We start from the raw sequence: 27,152 nt of genomic DNA, 5'->3' as shown, positions 1-27,152 counted from the left end.
AATTTGGTGAACAGTATCGACGACAAACGCAATGAAGTCATTCAAAGACGTCAAGCCGTCAAGGACATATGCCAACAAAGAACCAACGCGCTAGATGCGTCTAAAAACTACCAAGAGTTTTGCGCCGAAGTTCACGATTTGCGAAGTTGGCTGAACGAGAAGTTGAAGACTGCGTCGGATGAGAGTTACCGCGATTTGAGTAATCTTGAACGGAAGCTACAAAAACACGAAGCGTTTGAACGTGAACTCAGAGCGAATGAGGGTCAGTTGAGAACCGTGAACAAACTCGGGCAAGCCCTGATTGCGCAAGACAGTTACCGTAAAGCTGATGTTGCTAAGACTTTGAAAGAATTAAACGACGAATGGCAGCAACTAGTCGGAATTTCTCTCGAGAAAGGTAGAAGATTGAGACAAGCTGTAGCCCAGCATGACTACAACAACTCCATCGACGACATCCAAACTAGATTGGACGAGATTAACGAAAATTTGAGCAGTGACTATGTTGGAGGTGACCTAAGATCTTGTCGCGAGCTTTTGAAAAGACAAGATATTCTTGATAGTGAACTTGCACTCTGTGCAGGAAGGGTGGATGATCTAGTCAATAAAAGTAACGATATGATGCATGATGGTCATTTTGATGCCGACGCTATTCGTCAGAAGGCCTTAGATGGTCAGAAGAGGCTCAAAGATCTAGAGGAGCCATCACGAAAGAGAAGAGAAGCGCTAGATGAAGGTCTGAAGTTCTACAAATTTGGTTTTGAACTAGACACGGAATTGCAGTGGATTAAAGAACATCTTCCACTGGCTTCGTCTGAAACGCTCGGTCAAAATCTTCACCAAGCCCAAAACTTTTTCAAGAAACATAAAAAATTGGAGGCTGAAATAGCAGGTCATCAACCTGTCATTGACAAGACACTGCAAAACGGACAAAATTTGGTGGATTTAGACCATCCTCAAAGTGTCAGAATTCAAGAATTATGTGCCACCCTGAAAGATGCTTGGGACGAATTGAACACCAAAGCGGCCGAACGTGCACTGAAACTAGAATTGTCTTTGAAAGCTCAACAGTTCTTCTTTGAAGCGAACGAAGTGGAGTCTTGGTTGAACGAAAAAGCTGATATTTTAGCGAGTACTGACTACGGGAGAGACAGAGATGCTGCCACCAAACTGCTAACAAAGCATAAAGCTCTTGAACTAGAATTGGATACATATAACAACATCATTGTCGAAATGGGTCGTGGGGCTCAAGCTCTCATACAAAACAAGCACCCAGATTCAAAATTGATTGCGGAAAGACAAGCCAGTCTTGAACATCTGGTAAGATCTTTGCAACGAAAAGCGGTTCTAAGGCAACATCACCTCATGGAATCGCTATTCCGTCACGAGTACTTTTTGGAATCGGAAGAGCTTGAGAGGTGGATTGCTGAAAATCTGCAACATGCGTCGTCTGAAGATTACGGACAAGATTACGAACACTTATTGGTATGTTCTTATGAAGAATAATGAAACAAACTGACTTGATTTCGTAGGTGTTGCAAGGAAAATTCGATGATTTGAAACATCGGATTGAAGCAGGCGCTGAACGATTCCGACAGTGTGAAGATTTAGCTCAGAAACTAATAGCGAATGAAAGTTCTTATATTTCTGACATACAAAAGAAACAACTGCAACTAGAGTAAGTTTGGTGTAATGTTTGCTTGTTTATTTTCTTGTAGATTTGTTTGGTGTGGTTTATGCATCTGATTTGATAACTCATATACATTAAGTTTGTGGTTACGGTATAATCGCATGTGGTGTTGCAACTAACTGTTTTAGGACCCTTACCCCGTCACAAGCTGTTGAAGACGTTAAAGAAAGGCACGACGTCACACGGTAACGTATTATTTTGACTAACACTGTGTTTAAATGTGCATGTTTTTTTTTTGACGTACTGTTCGAATTTAAATCATAGGAAAATCGCTCAAATTGTAAATTGCCAGAATTTGTCTACATAAAACCGTGGATTACGTCATCTCTTAATGACTGTTATAACTTTTGTAAAAATAAATTTTGCGAAGCTTTGAGGATCATTTTTTTGGTAGAGGTGTTAACCAATGTAGGGTCAGAGATATTATAGCGGTGGTTATGTTGATAGTTCTCTTATATGTTTGTTGAACGTTTGTTACTTTTTTTTTAATGATAATATCAATGTAGGAAATCATGGGACAAATTACATGACCAAATGAAGAACCGCGAGAAGCGCCTCCTAGCGGCAGGCGAGATCCACCGCTTCCACCGAGACGTGGCCGAAGCCTTGCACCGAATCCACGAGAAGAGCGCAGCTTTGGGCACCGATTTAGGTCGTGACCTAAACTCAGCTTTAACTTTGTTACGAAAACACGAAGCTTTTGAAAACGAATTAGTAGCTCTAGAGGCTCAACTGCAAGTGCTCGTAGAAGACGCGTCCAAATTGCAGAAGGTCTATCCCAGTAATCAAACCAACATCCAGCAACAACAACAGCTTGTTGTTGAAGCTTGGAATGGTTTGAAAGAACGAACTGAACTGAGACACGACCAGCTTCAAGCTAGTGTTGACTTACAGAAATTCTTGGCTCAGGTTAGAGACTTGACAAACTGGGCGACCGCCTTAAGATTGGACATGAAAGCTGAAGAAAACGTCCGCAGCGTGCAAAGAGTGCAAGTTTTGAGATCAGAACACGAAGCACTGAAGAATGAGATTGAAGCTAGAGAAGGAGATTTTAGAGACGTTGCGGATAATCTTGCTGCTATGGAACAGACAGGGCATTATGCTGCCGCTGAAGCGGCAGACCGCTATAGGAATCTTCTACAGGAACGAGAAAACCTGCACACAGAGTGGCAGTTGAAGAAAGTTCATTTGGATCAGTTGTGCGATTTGCACATGTTGCTAAGGGAAGCTAAATTGATTGAGAATGCGACAAATGCGCAAGAAGCGGCTTTGAGTAATATGGATTTCGGAGAAACCGTAGATGAGGTTGTGAAACAAGTGAAGAAATATGAAGAATTCGAACGATTGATAGCACAACAAGATGAAAAACTGGACGTTCTGATTAACACGGGTAATAAATTGATCGCTCAGCAACATTTCGATAGTGAGCGCATTTCGCAACGTTTGAAAGAAGTAGCAGGCAAGAGACACAACGTCCATCAGTTGTGTGCCCACAGAAAACAACTTCTAGGAGACGCCCTTCTGTACGCCGAATTTAACAGAGACGTGAGCGAAGCTCAAACTTGGATAGCCGAAAAACAGAAGAATTTGGAAACACAAGTGAAGACTGGCGAAGTGACTAGTCTAGAAGATAAAATCAAAGAGTTGCAAAAGCATCAAGCTTTCCAAGCCGAAATCGCCGCCAACGAAGGCAAAATCAAAGAAGTCAAGTCGAAGGGAGAGACACTACTTAGAAAGAACCACAAAGCGTCTAAAGACATCCAGACGCAATTGAAGAACCTCGACGATGCCTGGAAGCAACTGTTGCGCGAAGTAAACTCCCGTGGAAAGGGTCTTGAAGAGGCACAAGACATTCTAGAATTCAATAACCAACTCGACAAGATCGAATCCTGGATCAGAGACAAAGAGGTCATGATTTTAGCCGGTGATGTAGGAAAAGACTACGAACATTGTCAAGCTTTGCAGAGGAAACTAGACGACGTTGATAGCGACATGCGCATTGATGATACCCGAATCAGAAACATCAACTCTCTAGCTGACAAACTCGCAACTCAAGGTCACCCAGGAGTGCAAGAAAGACGCGACAACTTCGTCAGAAAGTGGCACGATTTGCAAGGAGCTTTAGCCAACTATCGCGACCAACTGGCTGCGGCTTCTGAAATTCATTTGTTCGATCGGGACGTCGCCGATACTGCTGAAAGAATCACCGAGAAACGTCTAGCCATGGAGACTGACGACGTCGGACGCGATCTGGCGGCTGTGGAAGTTCTCACAAGAAAGCAAGACGCTTTGGAGAGCGAGATGACCGCCGTGGATAACAAATTGCAAGACCACGGCAAGGACGCCGTACTACTGAGTAACAAATATCCTCATTCCGTCAACCACCTCCAAGCCAAAATGGATGAGTTGCAAGACGAGTGGGAGAAGCTTCTAACGGCAAGAGAAGCTAGAAGAAGCAATCTAAAAGGATCGCACGCCCGCCACAAGTTCTTGTCGGATGTTAAAGACCTAGAGGTGTGGGTTATTGACACCATCAAAAGAATGGAAGCGCACCAAAAACCAAACAATGTTAATGATGCCGAAACTCTTCTAGCTCTTCACGACGAGTTGAAAGCCGAGATTAACGGACGCAACGAGACCTTCGCTAAGTTGATCAGTTTCGGTCGGAGTTTCTCGGAGAGTGATGATCCCGATATCATCGAAGGGGTGAGTCGACTCGAGGACTTGCAAGAAAACATCCAACAAGTGTGGGAGCAATACAGAGACGCGTTAACCTACGAATACGATCTTCAAGATTTCAAGGAACAGGCGAATCAATTGAACAACTGGTTGGCAGCGAAGGAAGCGTTTTTGAATAATGATGACGTTGGTGATACTCCTCGTGCGGTAGAAGCGTTGATCAGAAAACACGAAGACTTTGAAACCATGTTAACCCAGCAGCTGACACGCATCGACGAACTATCACAGAAGAAAGTCGGCGATAAAATCCCTTCAGATCCTCACTATCCGAATAGTGAGGTGGCCACTCGATTGAATGAAATAATCGCCCGGAAGGACCGGCTTCTGGATAAAGCCGCCGAACGCAAGAAAATCCTGAACGAATCACGGGCGTTCCAGAGGTTCTTGAAGAACGAATATGACGTTGAAGTCTGGTTGAACCAGAAACTCCAAATTGCTAGTGATGAAAATTATCGCGAACCGTACAACTTGCAGAGCAAAATTCAGAAACATGCTACTTTTGAAGCTGAAATATTCGCCAACCACGAACGGGTCAATAGCGTGATTGAAGAAGGGCGTGATTTGATCGAAAATAATCACTATGCAGCTAAAGACATCATCATCCGAATCGAAGACTTGGAAAATTGCTGGAAGCAGGTTCTCGAGAAATCGCAACTGAAACGAGATCGTTTGAACGAAGCATATCAAGCTCTGCTCTTCAACCGGTCACTCGAAGAGTTTGAGGCATGGCTGTCCGAAGTGGAATCGCAGTTGAATTCGACCGATACAGGCAAAGATTTAGCGTCGGTGAATAACTTCCTGAAAAAACACACTGCTTTGGAGAATGATATTCACCAACATTCAGAAAACTGTGAAAGTATTAATGATGCGGCTGATCAGTTCGTGAAGAACGACCATTTCATGAGTGAAGAGATTCAGCAGAGGGCGCACGACGCAATCACCAGGTACCACCAACTGAAGGAACCTCTTCAGCAGAAGCGAGATTTGTTGGAGGGTTCGATGATGTTGCAGCAGTTCACTAGGGACGTAGATGATGAATTGCAGTGGTTGGTTGACAGAGAACCTCTAGCTGCTTCTACTGATTTAGGAACAAGTTTGACGACAGTACAAAGTTTGCATAAGAAGCATCAAGCCCTCGAAGCTGAGTTGTCATCAAGGGAACCAATCATTGGATCGCTGCTGTCCAGAGCAACTCACCTTACTCGATCAGGACATAGCTCGGCACCGTTCATCAACAAAAAATCGAAAGAGTTGCAACAGAAATTCGCACAGGTTAGAGACTTGGCGAGTCTGAGGAGGCTTCGATTACAAGATGCTTTGGAAGTACAAACGGTAACGTAGTTTAAATTAAATTTGGGGATTTTAATGACACTAATTTGTGTGTAGTATTATGAAGAGGCTGCAGAAGCCGAAGCTTGGATACGCGATAAGCGACCACTTCTGGCTACCAAAGAAGTTGGTAAGGATGAAGATTCCGCCGAGTCATTGAAACGTAAACTAGAAGCTGTAACACTGGAAGTGAAAGCATTTGAGGTTACCATCAACAAGTTAAGGCAGACCGCCGAGGAGTTGATAGAGCGGCAGCATTACGACGCCAGAAACATTGACACAAAGAAGGTAAGTACAAGCCAGGTCAATTGCAACGGTAGAACTATTTCTTTGCGCAGAACCAGTTAGACGACCAATTCAAAGAACTCCGAAAACTCGTGTCCGAACGTGAGGTACGCCTATCCGAAGCCCTCCAATACTTCGCTTTCGTCCGCGAATGCGTAGATGTCCAGGAATGGATGAAAGACCAAATCCAGAAAACCGACTCAGAAGAATACGGAAACGACGTCGAGCATGTCGAACTGTTAATCCAAGCCTTTGACACTTTCCACGCCAGTTTAATGAGCAGCGAGCCCCGAATCCATTCTTGCATCCAGAACGGTAATCTTCTGATTGATGCTAAGAGCAGCCATAGTTCTGAAGTCCAACAAAGAGTGTCTGAAGTCCGCGATCACTGGAATGATCTTCTCGAACTTGCCAATGCGCGTAAAGACGCGCTAGCTGGAGCTAAGCAAGTCCACGTTTTTGATAGAACAGCTGAAGAGATCATTTCGTGGATTCAAGAGAAGCATGGGGACTTGCAGTATGACACGTACGGGCAAGACTTGGAAATTATACAAGATCAGCTTAGGAATCATCAAGGTTTAGAGAATGAGATGAAAGCGATAAGAGAAAAGGTCGAATATGTGGAACAAGAAGGAGAGAAGTTGATTAATGAATTCCCCGATACGAAGGAGCACATTGATGATAAGTGTGAAGACATGTTGAGTGCGTGGGGAGGATTGCAAACCGATGCCGCAACAAGGAAAAATCATCTTCAACAAGCCGAACAACTACAAGCGTACTTCGATAACTATCAAGACTTATTGTAAGTTATGTTTGAATAAGAATAGTTTAGATTTTAGTGACGTGTTTTAGGGCATGGATTAACGAAATGTTGGCCAAGATCACCGCGCCAGATCTACCAAGTGATTGTAATGAAGCAGAACTTTTGATAGAAAGACACAAAGAGCATCAAGTTGAAATCAAAGCCAAGTCGAATATGTTCAAACAATTTTATGATTCAGGCAACAAGTTTATAGCAGAAGAACACTTGTTTGCGACCGATATCGCCGAGAAAATAAAAATTTTGCGACAGAGGCTGGATTTATTAAATAACGTTTGGGAAAAACGGAGTATTTTGTATGATCACAATTTGGATGTACAACTATTTAAACGCGAAGCTACTACTTTGGAAACTTGGTTGGTCGTTAGAGAAGGAACCTTGAAAGATGGAACGGTTGGCGACAACATTTCTCATGTGGAAGAACTTATACGTAAACACCGTGACTTTGAAGAAGCTATCAAAGCACAAGAAGACAAGTTCGAGGGACTTAAACGAAAAACTTTGGTATGTACTTATTATACAAATTTTTGACCCTATTATTTATCTTCCAATCCCTCTCTCTTTAGATCGAAGACGCATTCCTTCTCCAACGCGAACAAGAAGCCCTAGCCCGAAAGGCTGAGAAAGAACGTCTTGAACAAGAACGACTGGAACAACGCAAACGCTTCGAAATCCAAAAAATCAACGAAAAGCGGCGTCAAGAAATGCCACGCCAAATCGAAGTCCCCCAAATCCAAATGAACGGAACCAAACAAGAAGAAGTTACGAAAGAAGAACGTCCCATTCCCACAGTCCGTAAAACAAACTCAGTCGTACAAACGTTCGAACGAGAGAGAGATCGCAGTGGTTTGAGAAGAGGGTCAGATAGTTCGGTACAACGTTCAGCTAGTATGAAGGTTGGTACCCCCGGAACGGTTAACAAACCAAAACGAACACCCACTTTTACGACGAGGAGACGCGGATCATTTAAAGCGAAAGCCAATGGTGAGTGATTGTTTGAAGACGTGGTCATAGATTTAACTATTTTGTGCAGATGTGATGCCCCCAGCCGATGCACAGTCAATGTTGGAACGAAAACAGTTGGCAACAGCCGGTGCCAAGCGGGCGTCTAACAGAGGGTGGAAGACTTCGTATACAGTTTTGTGTGGACAGTTGTTGTGTTTCTTTAAGGGTAAAGAAGATTTCGCGGCGAGCAAGGCCAGTGGTCCACCAGTTAACATTCACAACGCACTGTGTACAGTGGCTGATGATTACCAAAAGAAAAAGCATACGTTCCGATTGGCCATTACCGACGGGTCAGAATTCTTATTCGCGTGTAATACGGAGGTGGAAATGGACGATTGGATCCAGAAAATTAATTTTAGGGCGAAACTACCGCCAAGTCAACAATTGTTACATTTGGAAATTCCGAAGGTTTGTTTAAGTGTTAACGATGTTAATTATGACTTATAAAATGTATTTTAAGGACCAAAATGAATTCGAGATGAGTTCCCAAAGTAGCAGGACCTCTAGTCCGGACGTTTCCGAGCAGGTCGTTCTACGACACGATCCCCAAAACCAGAATGGTAGTTTGTCAAACATATCATCAACCCGCCATACTATGGGTAGGTTTTGAATTTAGTTGTGGAAATTTTCATGTTTCAATGCCTGCGAAAAACTGGTCATAACGATCATGTCATCTGTTAAGTTTAACAGAGTTTCACCATCAACTTGTGTCCAAAATAACCGTCACTCTGAGGACTAAACGGGTTAATTAATCTTACCTAAAATTAACTTGAATGAGTAAGATCTTTTTTTAATGTTGGTCCTACTAATTTAGGGGAAAGTCCACCACCTTTACCGATGAGTGAACCGCCAATTAATTATGCCGGACATCGTCCATATACCTTAGAAACCAGTGGATCTATTTATGGTTAGTCAGCATGCAGCACAAGAAAACTAACTTGCACTGATTTCAAACTAATTTATAACTCTCTTTCTGTTCTGTTTCCTGTCTTTCCTCATGGCTCATGGGTTTCGGGAATAATTGTAGTTTCACTTGTCTGATTTATGTTTTTACGTAGATGCCGGCGGTATGTCGTCGAAGCAAGAGTGGCAACATCCTGCGCAACGTCCAGCCAGCATGCAGCCTAATAATGATGCACCAAAGTCCCGTTTGTTCGAAAGAATTTTCAAAAAGAAGCGAAACACATCCCAAATGTAACTAAGATTTCGTACATCCATAGCATAGTACCTTGTAGTATTATATTTACATGATTGTTTTCTTTTGTACATAGATTCATAAGTATTATATGAAGTTACACAACAATTATAAAATTTTATTATTTCAAAATATATTTTTAAGTTATCTTTGCGCTTTAATAATGTTTATCCCATATCCACCTAACTTGTCACTTTCACTACCCCTGTCCAGGTTTTTGTTGTATCATTAAATTACTGTCTTATTTATAATGAGCACAGCTCAGTACACATCTGTACTGAAAATAGTTTTCAATGCAACTAAAGTATTCATAATAATCCCCCAAAACCCAATCTGAAGTGCACGTCACCAAAGTTACATAAATGCATCTGTTTTAAACACATACAACTTGAGCTTCACATACCACAAACCCAGTACAATTTATGGCATTCAAAAAGATTAGATTGTATTAGTTCAAAATTTTCAATTTTGTCATTGCTGATTTATCTGGAAATTGACGCCAAACTATAAACATTGACGGTTAATTTAATACCCCAGCACAATAATCATTTCCAAGCGTTTCTAGTAGTTGTATCATAGAATTGTGCCAACATTTTGCATCACTAGGATAGAGTTATCAGGGAAAAATTTGGTGTTTACAAAAAAGACTAGTTACAACAATTTATTACGAGCTATCTGAGATTCAACACTAGAGTCGTTAAACTAAACACACCTACTTATATGAGGGAATATCTGCCGGTTTTGGTAGATCATTGTGGAACTCCAAGTATCCAATGGCCTTACCAAAAATGATGGTACCAGTGAGCAACCCAATTCCGCCTATTAGTTGAGCATTAAATTTCCTCTGGTTCGCATCGTTTTGGGTTTGCCAGCTTCCTTGTGGGCTTGGAAGATCGTTTATGGTTGTCTTGGCCAATCCGCTCTCAGTGTAATTCCTTCGAACTGAAAGATTTATGGTTACAAATGACACTTGTGACGCAACAAAACTCACTTTGTTTGATAACGGAACTACGAAGTAGTCTAGGTGCTTGCATTTTTATTGTTACTAAGAGATAAGGTGGAAATTAAAGTGGTTTTTTCTATTGATTATGCAACAATGCTGAATTCGATCACTGAAAATGACAAGTCGCCATATGTGGGAATGTACCACCAAAGCAAACTGAAATGTCACTAAATGTCAATGTTGCCAATATTAAATTTAAATTCGACTCTAAAAATTCCATTTCATTATGTCGATTTTACGCTCAATTCATTAATTTATAAATAATTAATAACAGAAGCGCTAGGTTTCATTCACTATATCTCCTTTACAACCAAACACAAACATTTGTGCTTTTTATTGTTTTATTACAGTCTTCTTTAGATAACATCTTATCTTCACAGTTTAGTGATAAATTGTACAACTATTTTAAACAGAAGGCTTGATGTCCTGTATATTAATTAGTCTGATTAAGATTGCAAACACTAAAATTAATATGTATTAAATACAAATTGAAAAATCTAAAAGCAATAGCGTTTAAAAAAATGGAAAACACACAAGTATAAAATATCTTGACATAATAAATAAGAATAAAAAGTGGAGGGAAAAACGTTGAAAAGAGAGCTTGTGGGATACGCAAAATTAAAAACTGGTCTTTAACTCCTCCATTCTGTATGACATTATTCTCCTCATTTCGTGATATCTACAAAACAGATATGTAAACAAGATCAAACCGATTTTCACCTTACTTTTCTTTCAATTTAGCAACTTCTTTCTCTTCCTGGGAGTAATACTGGCTTAAAATAGCACGGCATTCAGCTAAAGAGAGATTCAAAAATTGTGCTACCTCACTACTAACTTCAGGAGTATTATGACTATCCATTAAAAATAATTTAGCGACGTCTTCATGCGGCCCTAATACAACGCGCGTCAACAACGGATACTCATCTTCCTTCAGTCGTCTTTGTTCTACAAACCAAAAACTCACTCAAACATACAACTCCCCTAAACCTACCCACCGCCATTATCTCGAACAACAAACAGAGCAAAATTACTCCCATCACTGTCAACCTTATATTTATCCAGCATCAGATTTATGACTTCTTGCGTATTGACTAGCGACGTCACCCAAACACTCGTTTGACTTCCATGCGGTGGCGTGAAGAAACTCGTTTCTCTGTCGTAAAAATGGCCGTTTATTGAACACCTACGTTTTACTTTACTTCGAGATAATCTTTTGCCTGGTCTTCGTCTTATTGCCGTTGAGCCCGTTTTCGCTGGTCTTCGAATGACCACATCACCAAGTGCTTCAGACATCGTTGATATGTCGGTACTCGTAATTGACGATCGATCGAATTCCGGGGACTGCGGATCCCGGAGCCTCCCTAAACAATCAGGGCCGGACATCGATCGATTTAAATGATTGCTGTTCTCCAGCCAAGTATCGTCTTTACTAATTGACCTTTTCAAGGGTGAAAGTTCGTCGGTTGTAGTGCCGTTTTCAAGGGGTTGTTGTATTGTTTCGCTGTCAACTGTTTTGTCGCTGTTATCGCCTTGATAACTAAAACGAAAAGATTTCAAGGTCTTTGCATGCATTTCACTTAAAATATAGCCTTTAAAATGGAATTACAGGTGAAATGAAAAATGAAAATGGAAATTTAGAACGAAACGATTTTTTGACCCGATTGAGAACAGCGCACATGAGTATTACGATTAATTAGGATCGTTGAGAGCCATACGTTGATCGAAATTACATAATTACTATAATTAGGTCGTATACATATACTAATAAAACGAAAAAACGTCAATGTGACGTGTTCATGATGGTTTTGAACCTTCACCATACTTTAATTAACTTGTTGCTTTAAACCAACCAACAATAAAAAATCTTTTTCTCTAATATAGAAAGATAAACTAATACCGAAATAGCTACTAAATTAGCAGCTCGATGTTTTATGTACCTTAAGTCCGACCTTGTATTTGGGTTTATTCTCATCGTGAAAAAAAAATAATTCTTTAGGTAAACCTTTACATAAACGAGTTGACACGGTGTTAAATTTTAATAAAAATAGAAAAAGAGGTACAGATTACCATAGTAACAAGGTCTCATTGCCAAAGATTAGACAAATTTGTAGATAGAAAACTGGAGAGCTTCAGAAATGGAAACTTGTTACTTGAATATTCACGGCTTTTATGGTAATGAGCATTATGTACTTATTTAGAAAATTATTTCCGTCACTCCATATTCATTATTTTAACACTCTTATTTACGAATAAACTTGTTAGAGCCATAAAATAGTCTTCCACATGCACAAGATACTAATTTGAAAAACAGTCTCCCATATTGGCATGAATTTATTTACCTGCAAAGTGACCCTGGCTCGTGCTACAAAATTCATCCGATTTAAATTATATTGCATAAAGCTACCGAAAATAACGGGTGTGTCGTAAAAATATCGCCAGATATTTATTGTTGCATGCTGTTACTCCAATGTAGTGTGAGCAGTGTCAACGATCCTTGTTGGAAGCTCGGGCACACAATATCAGGTTGTAAAAACTGTGTTGTGCCATTATGTAAATGTGTCATCCACCTTACAATATTAAAAAAAATCATGATTCATCATAATATACTTTTCTTTCAACACTACCAAGTGCCCATGAGTCATCATCCCCACTACTGGTGGTCGCCTTAACGATGCGGCCTTTATAAGCAGATATGTGATTAAAATGCATTCCCAAAATGTAAATGCCAGAATTGGCTCAACACAGAAACAAGCTTTTTTTACCAGTAGTAGCTTCGGAAAAACACAGGGGTTTGTAAATTTTGTTTTACTTGCAATATTTTGCTCGTTAGTGAAAGATATGACGTGCGATAAAAACCAGGGTTAATGACATATTGAATAACAATAAGATGGCGTCAAAGCACCATTCAAAAGCAACAGATGGAGCAGTGGCTATAAGCAATGCGATTTTGTAATTCTTAGATCTTCACATCGATAACCTTAAGTGTATGTCAATGAATAAATTGTCCATCATTAATATCAATTAAATAACCAACCCAAACTAGAAGCAAGAAATTAAAAAAATCTTCCTCCTGAATTAAATTATTAAAATTTAAATATATATTTTAGTTCGTAAACTCGTTTATAAAGAGGAAAACAACAATCAGACGACATTAGTCCTGAAAGGTCAAAAAGCTTTAAAATTGTGAAAACACATTCCAGAGGAAGCTGTTAATTCAAACTACAATAAGGCAAAAATTAAACCTGATTTACACAAGAAAAATAACTGTCAACAATCTCTACTAAGACAAATACAATGAACTAATTTAACTCAGTCTTTCATACGTAAATCATTACTTAAATCATAGTAGTCCACATTAAATAGTTCTAAAAATTTAATGATGCCATATCCGCCAATCATTCTGGCCAATTAAATACACCATTCCTCTGTTTCAGTACCGTAATAGTTATTTACGATATGTGTATCGTAATGTGGAATTTTACGATACGCAATGAAAAAATTGTTCAACGAGTCGAAGCGAGTTAGGTAATTCATCAAGTATCATACAAACACATTAGGATACAAATATTGTCCAACGTTTTATCTACTTTCCTAAGTAATATACACACATTTTTATGTTTTTAATAATACATTTATGGAAAAATAATAGGACGATTGGTTTAATAGTGATTCAGAGGAAAATCAATAATAATAGGCTAATTTCTGTTAAATCTAGAGAGCGTTACGAGATAGCGTGCAACTATTTTGAAGAATGGATGGAAGTTAAGAAAATTCATAAAATTTCTGTTTATTTTGTACAACAAACAGGGAAACTCAAACTATCATCCTTATGGTGTCGGTATTCTATAGTGTGAAACTTAGTGTTGATTAAGAAGACTAGTGAAATTTGTCCATAACTTTCTTTATTTATATAAAGACAAATAGTTTATGATCATACTTTTTTTTTTTATTTTAGTGAAATTTTTGTATAACGTATTTTTAAAAATCAATGTTTCAATTGTTTAATGAAATTTCGGAACACGGTTTTCAACACTGTTTTCAGCGTACAAAATTCCAGCAATCGTATCAGACATATCGTCGACTTTTATGTTAGAAACGATACACAGTAAAAAAATTGGTCGAAAGTTATGCTGCTCCTCTGAAAAATTATAAAATTAGACTTTGGGGAATTTTATTTTTTCGTGATAACCTCTATGGAGTAAAAATAAAATAAAAGGTACTGGTCTCAGTGAAATCGAAAAAAAGAAGGTTTCACCTTCTTAAAAAAGACACTTGGGAAACCCGAGCTTTCACATTCTTAAAAAGACAGTTGGAACCCACCGAAAAAAATTCATATTCTTAAAAAAGACCTTAGGCGCCCCCGGGGTTTTACATTAAAAAAAAAAAAAAAAAATTGGGACCCTCCGAGAAGGTTTCACATTCTTAAAAGACATTTGACGACATTTTTTAATAAAGAGGGGCGTGTTCTCACCTTTTCGAGAAAGTGGGGTAATTTCAAGAATATGTAAAAATTTTTATGACGTCATTATTATAGCATACTTTAGGTTTTTGTAAAAATTTGGACGGTTAGGGAACAACTCAAAGCGGATTCGTCCACCACACTTATAGCACTATATTGTTGTATAACAGTTAAATCAAATAAACATAGGATTCTTTGAAATGACATCATCAAATTGTTGATTTTGAATTGATTGGCAAAATTTTGGTTAGCATTTCAAATATATGTACATACAAAATTTGACAACAATCGGTCCAGCAGTTTTGGAGATTACGTGTCTAATAACAATGGTTACAGACACCAGACAGACAGACGAAAATGAGAGACTACTTTTTTCGTACTGTAGGGGTTATGAAACGTCGAGAAAATATAAAAGTGGCCATTCGTCCGATGGACTCGATTAGTATACTTCCTTAGCTTACGCTCGGGAAGTAAAAAAAACTTGTACCGTAGAAGCTGTTAAACATTTATTTTTACTATATATCAGTTCGAACAAATAAAGTTGAAACTACATTTCGATTTCTAAAGTTTTGTAAGCTGAAAACAAAATTAATTACTAAAATATTGTTTTTTGAAAATACCTGATCAAAAATTTCAAAATATATTATAATAAACTCTTTAAAAAAACTGCCCTCGGTTAATACCGGGTGCCTGGAAAATGGCGAACTAACTCTTCAGTACATTATCCCAAAAAAATAATAGGAAAATTCTTTATGTTGTAGACTACGAAAAAATTGTAATTTTATAAAAGTAAAATTGGCAATACTGCACACACCTAATGCGTTAATTACCTCTGGCTTACTTTCTGATTTCTTAGTAACGATGATGACTGAAATCCACCTTTTTTTTTTTAGGACAATAACCATAACAATCATCACAATCAATCAACGATTAATGTGCATTATTATTAATAAAACAAGGTGTTATTTTTCATTGACAATAAACCAAAAAAAAAAAATTATAAATATAAACAAAATCAAAATTCCTGCCTTGTGCATATAAGTAAGCTCGTAATGTTTCCAAATTTTGTTCATTTTTTTGTAAAAATTTGTCATCAGTACTTGCTAAGATAAAACTGACGTTGGCAAATAACATACCCTCTAAGAAAACAGAGGGTGGGTGGGCGGGGCTACTAGCTGCTAATATAAGACTGATTTTGGAAAATGAGATACCTTGTAAGAAAAAAGAGGGCGAGTGGGCGAGGTTAGTACCTGTTAAGATAAAACTGATTTTGGCAACTGACATACCCTCTAAGAAAGAGAGGGTGGGTGGGCGGGGCTAGTATCTGCTAAGATAAGACTGATTTTGGAAAATGAGATACCTTGTAAGAAAAAAGAGGGCGGGTGGGCGAGGTTAGTACCTGTTAAGATAAAACTGATTTTGGCAACTGACATATCTTCTAAGAAAGAGAGGGTGGGTGGGCGGGGCTAGTATCTGCTAAGATAAGACTAATTTTGGCAGATGACTAGCGCGGGGAATAAAATCTAACTGCTGCAATCGCTCAGTTGAAGTAAGGTGTTTTACAGCGAGTAGTGGGGACGCTTTGATCTGGTCCACAAGGGCGTCGCCAGTGCGTCTCACTAGGAGTGTTTACAGCTGCTAATATTACTACAGTAGACTCATTTGACATACACCTTGTAAAACTTTTATGACTATAATTTAACTCAATTCACAGCTCTATTATGGCAACAATGGACAGTAATAATCCTTGCGGTTCGGGTCCACAAAGCTTACAATAGCCAGTTTGACTTATAAAGGTGGTTTGGCTGAAGTCGCTGAAGTCATAAAAGATTTACAAGGTGTATGTTAAGTGAGTTTACAGTACTTCTGTACTACTACGAGTATATTACTTCAAAAAATAATATTCCGTGCCCTTTTTAAATTTTCAACCACAGGGCCACAGATTTGTGATTTTGAAATGTGTTATTATTAGGGATGTACCGACTGTAGGTCTGGCCGACTAACCGACTAGCCGATTGTTCGGCCAGTAAAAACCGACTAGTCGGCCGAATGTTCGGCTTTGCTAAAACCGGTTTATAAATGCGACAGACACTGTTTTTTTTCTATTTCTTTGACTACCTTAAAAATTGTTTTATTTTAATAAAAGGAATAACTAAAGTTCCTTTGTTTTCCAAAAAATGTGTTAAATTTGTTTGGATAATTTTAACATTTAATTTTTTTTTGTAGTAACTCAGTACAAAAATAAAGAATAACACAATTTAGGGTCAGTTTATAGAATATTTTAACTGAGATTAAGTTGATCACACATTAACAAGGCCATTAGCGACGTCTGATTGGCGTAGGGTCGGTCACATGGTACTTTAACGCCATGTTAAAAATTAAATCGCAATTAATTATTTAATTGAGGTTCTTTCTGTAAACCGGGTTTAATTGTATTATATACTATTTTAATTTTAATAAAAAAAGCCGACCGATCGGCTATTTAGCCGACCAGTCGCCGACTGCCAGCCGACGATGAAAAACGGCCGAATAGTCGGCTTATCCGACCGGTCGGCCACTAGTCGGTACATCCCTAGTTATTATGTTAATATAGTCTAAAAAGGAAATACATTTGTAATCATCTAAGAAAAGAGAGGGCGAGTGGGTGGAGCTAGTACCTGTTAGGACTGATTTTGGCAAATGACATTCTCTAAGAAAATCAAGGGCGGGCGGGCGGGCGGGGCTAGTACCTTTCCAAACAGGAAACCTAGAACCTCAAGATTGTTTTAAATTAAAAAAAAAAAAAAACAACGGGGTCCCAAAATTAACGCAAAAACACAGGCCATGTCACAATTTTTCAAAAATAGAACACCAAAGTCCCCCAAAATTCTTTTAAATAAGTTACAAAAAAAATCTCCATGGGCTCCCAAAATAATACACCATGGGTATCCAAGAGTCTCCCGAATTAAAAAAAAAAATACGGTACTCAAAACTTTTTCAATTTCGTAAAAAAAATTAAACCCTAAAAGTTCAAAGATTTTTTCAAGTTCATCCAACAACAAAACATCAGATTCCTGAAAATATATTGACAAGACCATAAGAGACAAACGTAGCAACTCGAACAGCCTCGGGGAATATCTCAAGGCGGACTCATAAACAACAAATACAGAAATATGTGACTTTATAAAATTTAAATCCTATATATTTACTACGAAAAATTTTGGGAGGATATCATTGCATTAGGCAAATTCTGGTTAGGGTTTTATCATCTACACGACATTCCTAATATACATAAAATTTGACAATCCGGTTGTTCCGGAGATTATCTCTCTAATAAAAATCTGAGCAAACGGCAGTCAGTCAGTCACACAGACAGACGGAGTCAGGAGGAAGAAAAAATCCAGAATCAAAGTAGGTACAAATAATATTACAATTATTAAAAAAAATTTTGAAATAGTTTACAAATACATATAACTTTTTTTTTGAAAAAAATATTCCTCAATTCGGCGCGAGTAAATAAAAGTAAATAAGTACATAAAATTTTGGTGCCATTCACAGATGGCATTCTTTGCAATGCAGAAAAATACAGGTTTTGTATTTCACCAATTCAATGGTAATTGGTTTACATGGTGTATTTATTGGTTAATTCAATGTGAACCAGGTTTGAAACTTGTTTTCACTGTCGCCCCACAAAACAGCACTTGGTAGTATTACTTCACTTCCATTAGAAAAAAAAAATGTTTGAAAATTTGAATATTAATAATAACCATCTGTGGCAGTTGCAATTTTTTTTTTTTTTCGGAATCGTTGGTAATTTTTTAAAATATTCGAAAAATTCTACAGAAACACATCAAATAATTGTTCTTCTATAAAAGCAACAACTATAAAAATATAAATAAACTAAAACAAACAATGTCAAAGGTTGATTAGCATAACTAGTTATCGTGTTAGGTGTTATCAGTAGGCACCGCATGCATAAACAAATGTATGACACATATTCTCTCAAAACGCAACTACTTTGTATAGATAGAAATCACGCTGTGGGCGGAAAAATACAAAAAAAATAAAAGTCAGTTGTGACGTTGATATGTTGTAAAATTGAGACCAAGGCGCTATACAAACATCATTGAGAACACAGTGATTAGCATGGTTCTGATTTATTTGATCCAATATAAATTTACTTCTTTTCTCCACAAAATTTTAAGCAATACAATATTCCTACCCATGGTGGACTTAACGGTAGTATCTAGTTAACGATTATTAGATTGTCCAAAAAATAATTGGTTCTAAAGGAAAACTGACAGGACGTCATGACAAAATTATGACAACTAGTAAAGCAAACATTCCTATATCAGTACTTCTCTTATCTTAACTTAAACATGTAATCCAAATTTCCGCGTTATCACAGTTAATTAAGTTAATAACTGGGTTGTAATTGCTATACAATTCCTCTACAATAATTGTTGAATTACTAACTCGAGATTGTGATTTGTTAATCTGGCCTGCCATGCACACGGTACTGGTATCGTATATTTTGCATATTATAGGAATAAAAATTAAGCTTATACCAGAATCGCCCAAATGATGCAGTGGTCACTTGAATTTACCGGAGTTTCATTCCATGTGTCTAATCAATAGCAACGCTGGCTTCATTGTTTACGTGCTTTTATTACCGATATTTTTAAGTGATGTTGCATATGGACATAACGTACCACCTGATGGGACGTTAATAATAGAATACGGCTATGTCTATACCAGTGTCAAAACAATGTTGAACACTGACTAACTGTCGTGCTTATTAAAACCAATTAAGAATCAAATGAACCACGAAGTCATTAAAGGGAAAAATTAACTGACCAGTAATTCAATACAAATCTAACACAGCAATTATTATTTTTTCATTTTAATATGTGAACATCAGCTGATGTTTTTTAAATAATAGGTACGCTCCCCATTATTACGAAATCGTATAGTCATCCAATTTTAAACCCCACAAACAATAAAATTGCTCACTTTATGATCATTAATTACAAAAGCACACCTGTAATTACCTACCTTTCAGTTTTTGTACTGCTGTCATTACTCTGTGTGGAAGAACTAGTTTCTGTACTTGACTGGGATGGCAGTGGTACAGGCATAGTTTGATATATTTTATCAGACTCATCAAATTTCCTTTCAACTTGCAATAATTCATCCAGCTCATCCCACTCCAAATTCTTCACATCCAATTTCGAGGGTAGGGTTACACTTTTAGGCAACATCTCCATTGGAGGTGTAATGGGGCTATTCTCAGCGGTACTGGTATCAGTGGAATCAAGCCCGCTTTCAGTTCCTGTATCTGACTTATTCATATCACTAAAATCTAAACTAGTCGAAATATCCGAGCAAGTGGAAATATCATTATAACTGGTATCACGAGAAAGACTTTGTACATCATCATCTGAATCATTATCTGTACTTGTAGAGATGCGACACGAATTTCGTTTCCTCACTGTAACGACAGTACGCTGGTCATCGTTCTCTTTCAAATGTATCACACCTTGAACACCCCAATAGATACGTAAAGACCCTTCTAAAATCAACCGCCCGTTAACTTCGCGACTACGAATTTCGCCGCTTTTCCCTTCAAAAAACTGATTGTAGACCTGCAATTGTCACGTTTATGGCATATTCAGAAACTTGAGATCGTTACCTTTATTTTTGATTCTAAATGTGATCTAGGCAGTGATGGCCCATTTCCAACTTTAGACACGTCTTTCTGTTGGCCGAAACTCTTGTGCGACTCCACTCTCGTCCCGTGTCCGAACAGCTGCGGCCCAAACAGGGCCCCATAACAAGGCACATGGCAATAGGGCACTCCTTTGTGTTCGGCGTGCTGCCCTGGGTTCAGCCTTTTGCCGCACTCCTCGCAACGCAAACATTCTGGATGCCAATTATATCCCAGAGACTGCTTTCTCTCCGCTGCAACGCGATTTTTAAAGCAATTTAACCTTGGTTATGTCTTTATTTGACATTCTTGCATGTGGAGGAGTGACAAGACATCAAAGCTAACTAGATTGTGTTTTCGTTGGAATTGTAACAAGAAAACAACCACTTGGACTTTGAATCAGAAATAAACATCGCTAAAGGGGCTCCGATGGTGAGCTTTGGATTGAATGAAATGTTTACAAACTTACCGAAATATACGGGTTTTCCGCACTTGTGACATTTCCACATTATACTATTTTAAAATGAAACAAACAGGCACAAAAAACAACTTAAAACAACGGAGAAAAGTAAACATTTGTATCACATTCACATTATATGGCCTTAGCTGAAGCACCATCACCATCAGATGATTTCATTGTCGTGCTGCAGGTCGTGCTGGGACAAGAGCCTAATTGTTAGTGTCTGAAGGGTTAGGCACGAAAAGGCGGCGCTGTTTTTTGGGTTGCATATCTCATGTCAAATAAATATGTAGATTAATTTTATCTTTATGTTAATCATTATACGATAATAGTGCCACAAATATTGCAAAATTTTCTGCACTGAATTTTTTAATATTATTTTATCTATAATTCTCTCTCAATGTTACGGTTATCGGCTTTGTAATTATATAATGACTCTAATAATAAGTGAGCAATTTAGACAAAACATGTATTTCGTTGTAGATAACTAGCCTAAAATTAGTAAAATTATCAGTTACTTAGTTTAGGTCACGGTGTTTAGGTGTTAATATTTTTTACTTTGAAATAGTACAAACTAGCCATGTAGAATGCAGGGCTATAATAATATCAACGAAATGACCTGACATTCTTAAAATTTATTTTTTTACCTGTAATAATACAGAATATTTCCAACATATGATTGTGACGGTGTAAACAATTTTTCTAATTATACTCGTATTTGGCGGTGTACATTTAAAATATAACTTATGTATGGTATATTTCCCTCTCACAGTACTTACCTAACACCTACCTACCACATTTCGTGTTATGTAGTAGATCTTCGTACTTATTATTGTACAAAGACTACAAATGGTTCACTCTTCTCTTTGGTTTTAATGACTTTCTTATTTTAAAGATTTATTACTTGACTTACTTGATATTATTTAGGGTGTGGAAGTGAGGAAAAATGTTCAGTATAGAGTAGTACTTGAACCCATGTCCCTTCGATTGCCGGGCAAGTACTGTATCATGGCAAGTACTCTCCCAACTGAGAGCTATCGTGTCGTACATATTTTTCCTCACTTTCTCCTACATATTGTGCCACTACACTAGCTTTATTGTTTCTCTTTAACGCCTACTCTTTCTTCTTAAATTTCTCTCTAATTAGCACTATTTTCTTTACTTCCATTTCTGTGGAGAGATGAAGCAGTGCAAGGAGTTGCAAAAGCTGCAATATATTTGTGAAAACTGGAGTTCAAAGCATAGTTAAGTAGCAAATGAAATAAGTAACGATTGCTTTATGAATAACACAATAACAGATTCGTTCAGAAACATAATATTTAAATATAAATTTGAATGAAAGGACGACTATCGAAGATACAAACATGTTTGCTGTAATGGTCTTCGGTGAACTCTTGTTTCTAAAATGCAGTGGCGGCTCGTGACCTTTTGAAATGGTGGGACTTGGGACACAATTTGATTGATGAGTTAATTATGAAGATATAAAACAGGTTGTTATTATCAATTCATAGACGAAATTGTGTGACGGAAATAAATACAAAAATACATTCAATAAAAGTAAAAAAGTATTTGTCCATATACCTACCATTGGTTTTAACTAATTACTGCTAAGATAAAACTGATTTTGGCAAATGACATACCCTCTAAGAAAAGAGAAGGTGGGTGGCAGGGCTAATAGCTGCTAAAATAAGACCAATTTTGGCAAATGACATACCCTCTAAGAAAAGAGAGGGTGGTGGGTGGGGCGAATAACTGCTAAGATAAGACTGATTTTAGCAAATGACGTATCCTCTAAGAAATTTAATTAAATTATTATAAGAAAAGGCACTAGAGGCCCTAAGCACTTTCAAATTCTTTCTAAACAGGAATACCTAGAACCTCAAGATTGTTTTAAATTAAAAAAAAAAAAAAACGGGGTCCCAAAATTAACTCAAAAACAAGTCAGGTCAGAATTTTCCAAAAATAGAACACCAAAGTCCCCCAAAATTGTTTTAAATAATTTACAAAAAAAATCTTCATAGGCTTCCAAAATAAAACAATTTATATTTTTTTCACAATCAACCATCCACAAAAATTTATCATACGTGTTATGTCTATTAAAATTGTTCACTACAATAATTTTATCGGACGACCATTTTTTATTAAATATTCAACTGAATTAATTATTACTTCCCGAGCGTAAGCAAAGGAAGTATTGTAATCGAGTCTATCAGACGAATGACCAATTTTTTTATTCAAACTACAGCGACTAGAGGCGCGGTTTCCATGACAACGGTGGTGCAAATAAAAAGTCTAAATAGTGAGTTATGATTTGGTCTCCGTTTTTATCGAGACCTTACTAAGGATATATCCAAGACACTATATCATTTTCATTAGATGTAAGTTTCGATGTATTTGATACAAATGAGGCGAGATAAAAAAAATAATTTTGAAAATTATGATACAACCTTGAGGATAATTTTTTAAATATTGAAAATAATTTTTTTTGCGATGTCCAGTGTATTCGTCGACATAAATTTGGAGGGCACGTGCCCTTGTAGCCCCTGGTAGCAGCTGTCCCTGTTAAATTTTTGTTTTTTTTTTTTACTTATTGTTCTTTATGTTTTTTCTTTTTTTGTTTGAACCCCTTCCATACTAGTGTGAGTAATCTGAAGGTTACTTGAATGAATGCTGTGTACTGTAGTGTCCCGTTTCTAAATTAATTTTAGCGCTACAAAAGAAAAGAAACCGCGAAACCGTGTTTAAAAGAGTAAATCATTTCAGTAATGTAAACGACCCTTCGTTTAGAGTTGGTAGTGAGAACGCACTTCCTCACTCGAAGGGAAAATAGATTTAGAAAATGTAGAGAAAAGACGTGCTTTCCAGGGATGTCCAAGATCACATGTGTTTTAAAACTTTACGTTTCCCGCGTCAATTGTTAGCCCATGTGGTTAAAAATAGCCACCAATTTTGTACATTCATTCATGGCTTGTTATAGTTATAAGAGTAAAATTGTTATTTAATTTTATATAGATGTGGTATCCCAGTTTGAATTAAAATTTCGCGCAAAGAGAAAAAAAACAACGCCGCGAAACCACTTTCACCATGGGAAAAAGTACTTATTTCGGTTTCGATACGTCATTTTTCTTGTTTGTAAGTGTAAACACTTGGTGAAACTACAGGTATGTTAGATTTAGTTTGTAATTTTATAAAAAGGACAATTTTTCAAACGAAAAGGAATCGCATCGACGCCACAGTTTTCCCTCCAACGAGCGTGATGTTGTGAAGTTTCACCGATGTTAATACTTGGTGTTAATTTTTGTTTTTTGTTTGTAAATTCACAGTTCATTTTAAGATTTTTAAGTGTTCCTGGTTCGAATACAATTTAACAGTCATGAAATTGTTCCTATGACCACGTGTTAGAAATTCACTTATTCAGGCTTCACTCTTTTGTTTATCAAGTTATAACAAAAGTTTTTGACCTTTATTGACTAGTAGTACTTATAACACACTTATTAACTTCTCACTCGATTTTGAATTCGATAAAAAAACTTCATAAATGTTACTTTTCAAGGTTTTCTTGTGTTTTCTAGCGTTTTCAGCACCCTGCGGACCCAAAAATACCAAGGAAACCATAAAATCTTTGTTAGAAATCTTATTTTTGGCGAATTTTATAGGTTCCGAAACATATTTCGACTTGTTTTGACAATTTTGATCGTCATTAGTCACTACGCACTTGCAATACCTACGCAGAATCGACTTATTGTGTGAAAATGCTACGATTGGTTTGCAGATTCAACAAATTCGTTAAAAAACTTCAGAAATGTTAGTGTTCAAGCTTTTTCTTTTGTTTTCTAGCGTTATCGCTAGGTTTAATAATATTCTTGAACATTTATTCTTGGAGTACCTCGAGCGTTCTTGAAGTACGGCGAGCGTTTCCGAGACCACCTTATTGTGATTTTGATTATACTGAATGTGTTTTTTTCTTTGTATGTGATGCGGGGGCTTCGGCCCACGCGATAATCAGTGAACACATTTTGATTCAATTAATAACTTGAAATACCATGATTACATCGTTTAAATTCTTTGCGGCTGAAACTGTCAATAGAGTGTGGCATAATTTAACATACTGACAATTCTTTCCATCAAAAATCAGCATAAAACGAACAAGATAAAATCCTTCGGTTAATTGCGGCAATTTTAGCAAGGGGATTTTAGCTCGAGTTTGTTTCGTAACTGTCTTTAGATTCTCGTTGGGGTACCTACTCCCTTGCGTAACGCGCGGGTCGGTAATCCGGCGGTCCACAAGGCTACTAGATGATAATATGGTCAATATGTAAACAGGCTTTGCGGTGGGAGACTGATTATTATGTGTTGTAGTTCGTGAATCTCGCAGCACAACATAACGATGAAAACTGAGGAGAGTTCTATCACCGAGATAAGAACCATTGATTCCGTAACCGAGATCTATGATTTGGACATTGGTTTTGTTTTAAAATTTTTCGTTGGTTCTAAATTTTGTTCACATGTCAAATTTTAGCGGGATGTTATCACAAAATGTATTTCTATGCAAGGCGTCATGTATAAGTTAATTTTCTTCCACACATTTTTGTAACACATTGCTGTATTTGTTGGAAAGGAAGGTTAAAGTTTTTACATACTTGTGTAGGTAATTTTAGAGACTTTTAGTTCGATCTGCCTTGCTATTTAAATAGTAGCGATAAATGTTAATTTAAAACACGTGTTAAAAATTCACTGATTTTTCCTAAGTTATTATTTAGATTTAATAACCACACACTCGAGATTTTTAACATAGTAAATTGCAGTATTCAAGATTTAATTTTAAATGTTGATTCGCTTTGAAACTTGTTAATAGTTAAATAACTATCATCGTGGATTCGAAGAGGCAGAGGGTAGTTTATGTTTATTTTGTGTTACTATTTATGTGTTTTAGAGTACTAATATTAAACATTTAGTTTCGAACACTCCTCTCACAGCGAAGTGTGTACCGAGAGGGATTATTGTGATTCCGATTATATTTAATGTGTTTTTTGTTTATGTGATGAGGAATTAGTTCACGATGTAATCTTGATGAATTCATATTGATTTACGTAAGTGTGGTGTAATTAAATGCTGTGGCTTTTGTTGCCATTTTGATACTTGTTTATTTATCAGTCTAAATTGCCGGGACCGCGTAGCGAAAGCGATGTGCACGGACCCGAGTCTAAATTGTTAATTCACCTACCGGATTCCGCCCCCGTTAAGTCGGCATCTTCTGTTTGTCTCCTTGTGGGAATAGAGAATAGCCTCAGCATAAACGAGGCCTGTAGTCCTCCTGCATATTGGTGTGGTTTGTATGAAACTGCGGTTATAGAGAAGAAACAGGGAGACGAGGGTCTGTCGCTGCTGTTGTTGTTTGTTCTTCACTTTCAAATTAGTTTCATTGTTTTCTTTATTCAACTGTCAATATTTAAATTTGTTACTTACTTTAAATAAGATGCGGTAAATTAGAAAATTGTGATAATTAACAAGCTGTGATATAAATTTGTAATCTTGTATTTGAAAAGAACGAGGAGATTTATATAAGAGAAGATAATAAAATAGTTTCTACATTATTCTTGCGTTTTTAATTCGAGTGCAGACTAAGCCAAAAAGCAATGAGTGAAAAATTTTACGCAGAGAAAGGTTTGGTATAAAAAGTTGCCGATTGGGCCCTAGCCTCATTGTTGTTTACATTAGCGATTTAGATGAAATGCTTAAAGGGACACAAACAGGATAAGTGGCAATAGAAAAGAGAACGCATATGCGTATGATTGGTACCTACGTATGGCGAAGGGATGAAAAGGAAAAAACTGGAGGTAAATATAATATTAACAAAACAAAGATGTGATAATACATTTTTGTTTCTTCTAGATGGCTGTAAAGCTCAACAACGTTTGTTAAAAATCTCTTAAACAGTGAAACTTCTTGATACGTCGTATTTCTGTCAGGGACCTACCAAAACATACCAACAAATCTTCTCTTCTCATTTGTTAATTTATAATAGTTATTGCATCATAAGGACAATCCCTGATATGCTCATTATTAATGGAAGCTAAAAAAATAAAACAAATAATAACTTTGACTTAAATCATAACCTTTATTTAATAACAATAACAATGCAAAGGTAAGAGGCAAAGTCTAGCGCTAGCGTGAGCTATTTGCACTTAATTTTATGGTGACCGAATTTAAATCAAAATTTTCGCGCTGAAATTAATTAACAGCTCCGCGAAATCACATTTGAATAATTTGAATTTGAGAAAAAAAAAATTCAAATCATAAATCGTTAAACATAGGCAACCAGGTGCACGGTAACGCTTGCTGGATAGTTGGACAATTAGTAGCGCTAGGGATTTTAGTTAGAGGGTTGGTGGTTAGACAGAGGGCGGCATGGCGGAGCGTCAGTCTGAATGTGTTTTTGTGAATGTAAACACGTGGTAAGAGCAACTTTAAATTAGTTGGTTAG

At 37.2% G+C, this 27,152-nt stretch overlaps 3 protein-coding genes across 7 annotated transcripts in view; 1 reads left to right on the top strand and 2 right to left on the bottom strand.

The window, feature by feature from the left end:
• The window catches only part of LOC135126953 (spectrin beta chain, non-erythrocytic 1), an 80,522-nt gene extending 71,313 nt beyond the window's left edge, over positions 1-9,209 (top strand). For 3 of the 5 annotated variants that reach the window (XM_064053209.1, XM_064053205.1, XM_064053206.1), the window contains exons 10-21: positions 15-1,482; positions 1,530-1,675; positions 1,816-1,872; positions 2,194-5,758; positions 5,813-6,043; positions 6,094-6,842; positions 6,893-7,364; positions 7,427-7,844; positions 7,894-8,273; positions 8,326-8,464; positions 8,680-8,772; positions 8,924-9,209. In XM_064053209.1, the coding sequence (XP_063909279.1) occupies positions 15-1,482; positions 1,530-1,675; positions 1,816-1,872; positions 2,194-5,758; positions 5,813-6,043; positions 6,094-6,842; positions 6,893-7,364; positions 7,427-7,844; positions 7,894-8,273; positions 8,326-8,464; positions 8,680-8,772; positions 8,924-9,063 (7,858 nt within the window). In that variant the 3' untranslated portion in view covers positions 9,064-9,209. The remainder of the gene's footprint in view (positions 1-14; positions 1,483-1,529; positions 1,676-1,815; positions 1,873-2,193; positions 5,759-5,812; positions 6,044-6,093; positions 6,843-6,892; positions 7,365-7,426; positions 7,845-7,893; positions 8,274-8,325; positions 8,465-8,679; positions 8,773-8,923) is intronic. The other 2 variants (XM_064053207.1, XM_064053208.1) reach the window with 2 other exon arrangements.
• Positions 9,210-9,708: 499 nt separating this feature from the next.
• On the bottom strand, positions 9,709-10,228 carry LOC135126958 (uncharacterized). The gene is made up of 2 exons (XM_064053217.1): positions 10,052-10,228; positions 9,709-10,002 (listed from the first exon to the last, which is right to left on the bottom strand). Exons 1-2 carry the CDS (start codon positions 10,092-10,094, stop codon positions 9,773-9,775), a joined length of 273 nt encoding a protein of 90 aa, XP_063909287.1. The 5' UTR covers positions 10,095-10,228; the 3' UTR covers positions 9,709-9,772.
• A 296-nt stretch (positions 10,229-10,524) lies between these two features.
• On the bottom strand, positions 10,525-20,892 carry LOC135126956 (uncharacterized). The gene is made up of 6 exons (XM_064053215.1): positions 20,678-20,892; positions 20,194-20,462; positions 19,557-20,146; positions 11,059-11,600; positions 10,789-11,008; positions 10,525-10,742 (listed from the first exon to the last, which is right to left on the bottom strand). Exons 1-6 carry the CDS (start codon positions 20,715-20,717, stop codon positions 10,682-10,684), a joined length of 1,722 nt encoding a protein of 573 aa, XP_063909285.1. The 5' UTR covers positions 20,718-20,892; the 3' UTR covers positions 10,525-10,681.
• Between the last annotated feature and the right edge of the window lie 6,260 nt (positions 20,893-27,152).

The sequence above is a fragment of the Zophobas morio genome, unplaced genomic scaffold (genome assembly GCF_036711695.1).
Source record: "Zophobas morio isolate AGI-343-1 ecotype UQ-CSIRO unplaced genomic scaffold, CSIRO_AGI_Zmor_V1 ptg000011l, whole genome shotgun sequence".
Taxonomy (NCBI): domain Eukaryota; kingdom Metazoa; phylum Arthropoda; class Insecta; order Coleoptera; family Tenebrionidae; genus Zophobas; species Zophobas morio.
Note: the sequence above shows the minus strand (reverse complement) of the source record. Positions and strands in the feature narration are given on the sequence as shown.

Coding starts and splice junctions, on each gene's coding strand:
- LOC135126958 (XM_064053217.1), bottom strand. CDS start 10,094: ATGCAAGCACCTAGACTACTTCGTAGTTCCGTTATCAAACAAA. Junction 10,003..10,051: donor TAGTTCCGTTATCAAACAAA/GTGAGTTTTGTT, acceptor TAAATCTTTCAG/TTCGAAGGAATTACACTGAG.
- LOC135126956 (XM_064053215.1), bottom strand. CDS start 20,717: ATGTGGAAATGTCACAAGTGCGGAAAACCCGTATATTTCG. Junction 11,009..11,058: donor TGTTGTTCGAGATAATGGCG/GTGGGTAGGTTT, acceptor TTTGGTTTGTAG/AACAAAGACGACTGAAGGAA. Junction 10,743..10,788: donor GTTGCTAAATTGAAAGAAAA/GTAAGGTGAAAA, acceptor TCTGTTTTGTAG/ATATCACGAAATGAGGAGAA.